This window comes from Montipora capricornis, chromosome 10 (assembly GCF_036669925.1).
Source record: "Montipora capricornis isolate CH-2021 chromosome 10, ASM3666992v2, whole genome shotgun sequence".
NCBI lineage: Eukaryota > Metazoa > Cnidaria > Anthozoa > Scleractinia > Acroporidae > Montipora > Montipora capricornis.
In genome coordinates, this window is record NC_090892.1 from 70,078,577 (window position 1) to 70,086,654 (window position 8,078).

General features: G+C 39.2%; 1 protein-coding gene across 2 annotated transcripts in view; it reads left to right on the top strand.

The window, feature by feature from the left end:
• The window catches only part of LOC138022252 (uncharacterized), a 58,504-nt gene that overhangs the window by 18,790 nt on the left and 31,636 nt on the right, over positions 1-8,078 (top strand). For both annotated transcript variants that reach the window (XM_068869336.1, XM_068869337.1), the window contains 9 exons: positions 1,030-1,118; positions 1,239-1,371; positions 3,547-3,606; positions 3,952-4,018; positions 4,297-4,342; positions 5,211-5,274; positions 5,371-5,436; positions 6,930-7,115; positions 7,492-7,569. In XM_068869336.1, coding sequence (XP_068725437.1) covers positions 1,030-1,118; positions 1,239-1,371; positions 3,547-3,606; positions 3,952-4,018; positions 4,297-4,342; positions 5,211-5,274; positions 5,371-5,436; positions 6,930-7,115; positions 7,492-7,569 — 789 coding nt within the window. The remainder of the gene's footprint in view (positions 1-1,029; positions 1,119-1,238; positions 1,372-3,546; positions 3,607-3,951; positions 4,019-4,296; positions 4,343-5,210; positions 5,275-5,370; positions 5,437-6,929; positions 7,116-7,491; positions 7,570-8,078) is intronic.

Below are 8,078 nucleotides of genomic sequence, written 5' to 3' on the forward strand. Positions count from 1 at the left end.
ACCGACTGTCTCAGCCTAATTATTCCAGCTCAGTGGATGCCTGATTCTCATTAAACAATAAATGCTCATTTGCTATCCAAGGGAGAGTCATTTGCATGTAATCTGTAGGCTTAACATGTACATGTACATGTAGTATCCGGGGCCTGGATTTTCGAAAGCCGATTAACTTAACCCAGGATTAGTGTAAACTTTGGTTTTATTTTTTCAACTTTTTAGTAAAAGTTTCTTTTGCTTATTTTTGTTTTTCAAGATTGACTTCTTTTAACACATAATTTTGCCGAATTTCAAGTGCTGCTGCCACCAAAAAACAATTCTTCTTTTTCTTTGGATTTCAAAACTATGTTAACCAAGTTTTAAGTTCTGATTTTAAAAAGACACGTGTTTATTTTAACTGGAATTTTGTTATTTATTGGTCCGCCATTACTAACTTTAAAATCTTGAGAGAGCTGGGTCGAGGAGGAAATGACGTCAAAGACTCACTGTTTTAACACTGCACTGCGTGTGTACGCGGCTGAATTAATATACAGCGCGGGAGTTTCGGGCTTTCAGACTTTTAAACTCGTGTTTTGCAAATAAGTTGTGTTTACACGCTGAAATTTTAAGCTAGTGAGTAAATGACGTCACTTTCGCTAGATCCAACCCTCTTGAGGTCCAATAGGTCAGGTTTGAACGTGAGTAATGGCGGACCGTGAAATCCAAACCTTACACTCAAAATAAACAGCTTTTGGATAAACGTCAAAGCTCAAAATTTTACCAGTCAGGTGTTAAGCGAACACGCTGTCAAACTGTGAAGAAAAAAAGAAAATGATTTTTTGATCATAGTAGCACTTTCAGCGCTGAACAAATTTTTTGAAGTAGAGAAATAAACTCCTTGGTTGAATTTTAATCTGGGATCAGCGTTTAACTGGGTTTTGAACAACTGGGCCTTGAAGAAGATGAATGACCCTGTTTGTTTCAGGCCCCCTCGATGATTGGATATATAATTGAAATTTGTAAAAACATATATGTATGACCTGAATTTTGTTTTAGGAAGGAGAGACAGGCTTTCTGGATAAAAGACACACTACTGATGAAATGTTAGACGATAGAAAGGAAAACCTCTCAAAACACAAACCAAAGTATGAATGGTCAAAAAATTTTTTTTTTAAAATTACTTAAATTGTTAACATTTTGTTTCCTAGATTGAACCAATCAAGTAACATGTTGTCTTGTTTTACTGTGTGGTTTTTCTACCCTAGGCGAGCATTTTCTTGCGCTGGTGTAGATGAAAATGTACAAACAAAGCAATTGATTCAACAGTATTCTGTGGCTGCACCACATATCTCACCCAAAAGACCATTTAGACTCCCTCGCAGAAGCACCTTTGGCCTGGTAAGTCCTTTGAGGTAGCTCAAATTAAATGTTTAATTTAAACTAGGTTTAGCCTCATGTTTGCTGCACACAATACAATACATACTTAATTGACCTCTCCCCGCAGGGGCTTTTCAGGGCCAATGAAACACAACGACACGGTCTAACTGGCCGGAGGCAAACCAGTTGGCTATTTACAAGTGCAGTTGGGAAGTTGAACCAGGGACAACCAGGAACAAATTCAACGAGTGGTCAGAGCGGGTCTTGAACCCGGGATTTCCGGATCTCAAGGCAAGCGCCCTGACCACTGGGCCACACTGCCTACGTCATATGTTAAACGTGAGGCTGAAATATAGGCTATGCCAGAAATGAAAATTTTTTTCTTGATTTTTACTCGTATTTTGCTTGTTAGCTACGGATATTGAACAACTTCGCAAAAGAGAGTGAAAGTTTACAATAAGAGAATTTTCATAGTTCTACATGAATACAATGAAGACAAGTCATTCCGCTCCAGAGTCGATCCGCCCTACAGTATTCTGGTGACCCTCATATGATAGCTAACCGACCCTAACCCTAATTTTTCATCACTAAAATCAGTGGGTAGACTTAGTCATTAAAATGAGTGCTGAGACACACTAATACGTGGGGTGGAATGACCAGTTACGTTCTACGTGTATGACTATGGGTAACCTGCAAGTTTCTGTTTAACATGTGCGTGATGCTAAATCCCCCTAAATGTTGACTCTGTCGCGTTCCCGGTGTAGTAGACACGTGGTGTTATACGCCGGAGTTTGCCGGTTTCAACCAAAGTATTGTTGAATTCAGTTCAGTATTGCATAGTCACAGAGGCTAAGCCGCTTGCTTACACCACTTACGATAAAAAATAGAAAGAAAGCGATCAATTGTCTCATAAGAAAATGAGCTCTCGATTACGACAGGGCACGAAATAGCAAGAATTATCAACGCAAACTTATAGCTGGAAATAAAGAAAAGAAACCAAATGGCAAACAGAACAACTTAACATCTGGCCACAGTTGTTGAAACAACGGATAGCGCTATCCGCCGGATAAATCACTATTGAGTGGATAAGTCATAGCGAAAAGCCAATTGCGCCATCCAATGGATAGCGATTTATCCGGCGGATAGCGCTATCCATCGTTTGAACAACTAGGGCCTGATGTTCGACTCCGTGTGTTAAAAACTCCCAGAAATAATCGAATTCCTACTTGGACGCGTAACCAGTAACTATATCTTGACTCAGCGAAATGTGTTCCAATAACACAATATCTTAGAGCGACTGTCGTATGACCTTGAAAAAGTTTTTGCAATTTGTTTCACGAGCCAATGTTTGGCAAGATTAAAACAAAGCTTCTCCTTATTCCCGCCAAGGAAACTCCTAATATGGGCAGTAAGCAGTTTGATTGCCCAATCACATTACTGCTGCATTTCAAATGACGCCAAAGTGAAACTTTCCAGAAAGTTGTCGTTGTTAGCATCCGCGTTCGCTAAGCTAATGAAAATTCGCGCTCGTTTGTTTTTATTCGATAAGTCAATTGAATGCTTTGCATTTTTTTACGTTTATTTTTCAAGGTCATATGAAAGTCGCTCTATCACAGCTGACAACGTCACAAGGAAACCTAAACAACGGAAATCACAATCAATCAAATCAAAACCAACAGGAAACATAAAAAGAATGAAATATCAAAGTCCTATATACAGCACACTGTTTGTTACTTCAAAAGGCATTGTTCATAAAATACTTCTTCGCTTGCTTATCCAACTTCAGTTTACAATGAGGAGTAAGGATTGCACAGTTGGTTAATGCACGGCCTCTTGCAGTGCGAGAGATCCCGAGTTTGATCCATGGTGACCTCAAATACTTGCTTGGAAGTCTTTCCATTCTGTGCAGCTTCAGGTAGCTGTAAATGCCCTTAAAATAGAGCACTAATGGAAAGTAGGGGGGTAAAATGAGCACACCGGCAACTGGCTTCCTTCCTTCCTACCCTCTAGAGTCTAAAGGAACTTCCGACGTTAAATAAGGCGTACTTGTACCTTGACCTGTACCTAATCTATTTTTTTGTCCATTATAATGATGGCAAGGAAACACTTTTGACATTGACTGAAATACATGCATGCATTTGTCATGCTTGTTCTCCTGCGAGTCCTGTCATTTTTTTTGGGTTTTCTTTGGTTCAGGGCAACTCATTGCTCAATCAAACAAAATTCTTGGATTCAGAGCAGTCATCTGGTGATCAGGTATTTGCTCTTCGACTTGTAGGAAAAAGAAAAGTTACTGTAGTATATCTATTAAGTTAAAGAAGTGTTTTTTTTATAGACACATTTATAACAGTCCTTTTAATCAACACTCCTTCTCTTACAGGCTGCTCCAACTTTGTTTTTCAGTTGGTAGAGCAATGGTTGTCAAATCCACTGGGTTCAATTCCCAAACTTGTCAGAGTTGTTCTTTGTCCTTTTGTGGGCCCGTTCCATTAGTAGGACTAATGCTCTCATGAATTTCATGGATATATATAGCACTATAATTTACCTTCAAATTGTTAATTCTGTTATCTTGATTTGATTTTTTTTACTTTTTTGTGACAGGATTTCATTGAGGAAAGTATGTTTTGTTGTCTAGTATCACCATTTGGATGGAGCTCCTCACAAACTGGTAGGAAGAATTCCTTATTAGTCCCTCTACATTTCCATATTGACACTAGACTGTACATAAATTCAGCACCTGAAAAACGTTTCTGCCAATTTTCATAGGGGTGCAAGAAATACATTCCATAGTACCTGTCTTTTCTTCTCTAAAGGCAAAGAAAATAATGGAGTCTTAACCTCATAATTGTCTTTACAGTGATATAAAACACCGTATTAGCTGTATTAACCTTGCAGCTCTTCAATTCAATTAAATGACTGCTTTGATGTATTTCTTTTCCTTTCCAGGTGATAGGCCATCAAACAAATGGTCTTTAAGCTTAGCTTCATCAGGGTAAGTGTTTTTTATCCACCTTTTTGGGGCACGTTCTGTTACAATGCTGTTTTCACCTTGACCGTGACCAAAGCTGATGAAGTGTGATTAAAACCCAGATGGCGTAGGCTTATGACATCACAGGGGTCATCTTGGTGTTTGGCGGCCACATTGGCTGATGATCACACATGTAGTAAGGCTCTATAATTCGATTTAAAGAACGATTTAAAGAGTTGATAAAAATTCCGAGGGCCCAGTAGTTCTTTCGTACTTAATGTATGAATCCCAAACGTTGGGAAGTGAATCGTTCAAATGGCTGTCTACGGGTACAGCTGCGGAGTTGAATTGGGAATTACCCAGCTCAACTCCAGCTGATGGTCAGGACTAGAACCTAGGGCCTCCCTTGCCCACATTCATTAGCCGTGGTGTCTACCGGTATTTTATGGCTTACCCTGCCTCAGAGCGCTCGGCCCTTAAATGGGCTAGGTCACGCAATTTTAGGCAATTTCAGCACTGTTCGAATTGTCATAGAATTAACTAAAATATCAAAATAACTGTTCAAAACTATAGAAAAACTCTAACAAAACACAGGGAAGCCAAGAAGAGCCATGGATGGACAAAACTGGAGAGGATTGAAATGGATTGAATTTGGGTAAATTTGAAAAACGTCGGCCCACCTTTTTTCAAATGTAAATCATTCTATATCAAAATGTCATTTACAAAACTTGAAAATCATTCTCAGTTGTTATGTTGCCGTGATTTTGCAAATGAAAGACTCTTGCTCTGCCAATTTGACGTTTAGAGCTCATAATTAACAAAATTAAACAAAATTACCTAAAATAGCGTGACCTAGCCCCTTTAAATTAATCTTTTTAAAATCAAATTCCAGAGAGGAAGTGCCTTCCTGGACCAATGACCTTCGGCTTGGAACACTATCATCTGTTTTGTGTCAAGTAAGGATCTGATTCACTTCAAATATGTTTCTATTCTCTGTGGAATCATTTACATTTTATGTTGAAGCGAATTTCTGTAAGAATTATTTTCCTTAGGTACTGCTGCAAACGATAGAATGCTTGGCAGATTCAAGATGGGAATTAAGGAGAATGGGGCAACAGGTAGGTTTGCTTAAGCAATGTTATTAAATGTCGCTCACTCACAAACTAGTAGGCGAGCTGGCGAGTTAGTTCTTTCATTTAATTTGTTTCAGTTCTTTTCCATGTGGCTGTTACTTACTACGTAAATTTACAATGCACAAGGAAACCCGACAAACTGACAATTTTCTGGTGTAGAAGAGAAGATGAACGTTGTACTATTGAACAAAGAGTATTTACTGTGGTATTTTTGATACTGGCTAATTTTACCCAGACTGTCTAAAACGTAGGCAGGTAGAAAGTGGAACATTTGTTTCCCGTTTGGAATTGTCGATAGATAGCTTTTATTCTTTCTACCACTTTTCTTTGGTTGGGAAATCGGGATTAGGTGTGTCTTTGAGTAGTGGAGTGGCATACAGCAAGTCTATTCGTCTTATACCATTGTCGTTGGTAGAGGTGGAAGTTGCTTGGGATTTTTGCAGGGTGGCTGTCATTTCCTGTTCTTGCATTGAAGTCACCAAGGATAGCTGTGATGTTGTGAGGTGGCTCATGAGTGATATAGCATTTGTTGCTTGATCAAAATAATAATAATTTATCCTTGTCCTTAGATGTCGCATCCTCCATAGGCGCGTAGTTTATCATTACAGTAATTATTGGTTCCCCTGTTGTCTACTGATCGAAAAGCAGAAATATGGTTCTCTCTTGTGAGAAGTCATATTCCGCCAACTCTGGCTATTGAAGCTGAGATGATTGTTCTTTGCTTTCGTAGTCTTACGCTTTCATCAGAAATGGGGTTTGTTCGTCCACTTTGAGCCATCTCTCACTTGTCTGACTGCAGGTCTTTTTGCAGTGCGTCGCCCTGGTTGCGTCCACCCTAAATTCGTGAAGGAGACAGGGAACTAGTTTAAAAAGCGATAGGAGATAGGAGACCTGGAAACTGGAACTAGTTTAAAAAGCGATAGGAGACTAGGAGACCTGGAAACAGTTACAACAAGAATCTAGAGCTATTTAACATGGGATGATGAGTTCCTTATATGATAGAAGAACTGAACTCTGTAGAAATGTTTTTAACAATATCATTGCAAATTCATCAAATAAGTTACATCATTTACTGCCTCCGAGGAACATTCGCATGTACAATTTAAGACATAAGCGTAATTTTGCGCTACCTCATATAAGTACCAACAGGTTTAAGAATACTTTTACACCGGCTATGAGCAAGTCTCACGTTTAATATAGATATTTTAATTATTCTTATACATAGGTATTTTATCAAATGTCTTATCACATGTTTAGAAGTATATATTATTTTTTTATCTTATCTTATTCCATGTTAGTTCATATTTGTCATAGTTAATATTTACTTATAGTTGTTCATATTTACGCAATTCAGCCTTTTGGCTGCAATGTAAGTTATTTGTATTAAACTCTATCTATCTTCTCTATCTATCTGCCTCAGCAACTCAATCTTTCTAAACAAGTTGCTTATTCAAACGACCAAAAACGTTTTTTTACAGGTTCTCCCTCTCGTTACTGAAGTGGTACGGTGGTTTGACATTAAACCTTTGGTAATGCTATGGGATAACTATCTGTCGAGAGAACACACTTTGCTTTGTTACGGTAGCTGTATTGCCTTGAGTTATTCCATACTTCATGCAGGCCGCTTGATGCATTTTCTAGAGCAGCCACCGTCAAGTTGGAAGGTAAGGTTATATTGATTCATCTTTTTACTTGTCCTAGTTTACCCTGCCCTTTTGACTCCCGTTTCCTTCCCCCTCCCCCCTCCCCCCACGCCCCATTTTTGCCTTACTCCGAGACGTAGCAGTGGCGGAGTTTATCAAACTCATGTCCATGCGCACGAGAATTCAACTTCCTTCACATGGACCTGTTCTAAGATTAATTTAGGCAGACTGATATCCTGCAAATATAACCGTCCCAGCTTGGTCGCTTACCCGATACCGCCACCCCAAGAGCTGTGGTCGAAAAATGAAGGGTTGATTTGCAGGCTGACAACTCGGTTGAATTCACTGTAAAACAAAATTCATTTACCGGTACGGCTTTGTTGCCTTTTCATTGTAGGATCCCGAGAGCTGTGGTCGGGCGGCGCTAACAGTTGTCGCCGAGATTCATCGAGGACTCAAGAGATGGCTTATCTCGGTCAGTGGACACCTTTTCGATTTTTTTTTCTCCGAGTCCCAATGAACGAAACATTTTTGTGTCTAAATTTATAAAGTTGGCATTGTTAGTTCTCAAGCATCATCTCTGGCTCGCACACTTGTTTAAACTTAGTCTTCTTTCCTTTGCGGGGCCTGGCCGCAATCTAAGATTCAGGACACAAACTATATAATTCATTGTAGTCGTGATACGGGGTGTTTTGCTGTTTTCTGGCAAATCGGTTGCAGAATACGTCCATTCGTTTTCCTGAAAATAAAGACATCAGTGGAAGGCGTCCTCGGTTAATTTTGGCCGGTTCTTTCGTAGTACGTTTTTGCAAGATGCTCCTCAAACCATTCTTGCCATCCGTAAAACAGAAGACAAAATTAAGGCCTCCGAACAATGATATGTTTTTATAAACAAACGGCATAAGTGCTTTTCATTTCCGCTGCTTTGAGGACACCTTTTGATATTAGATGCAATGAAAAGTAGCTCGACAAGGGCTGTTTTAA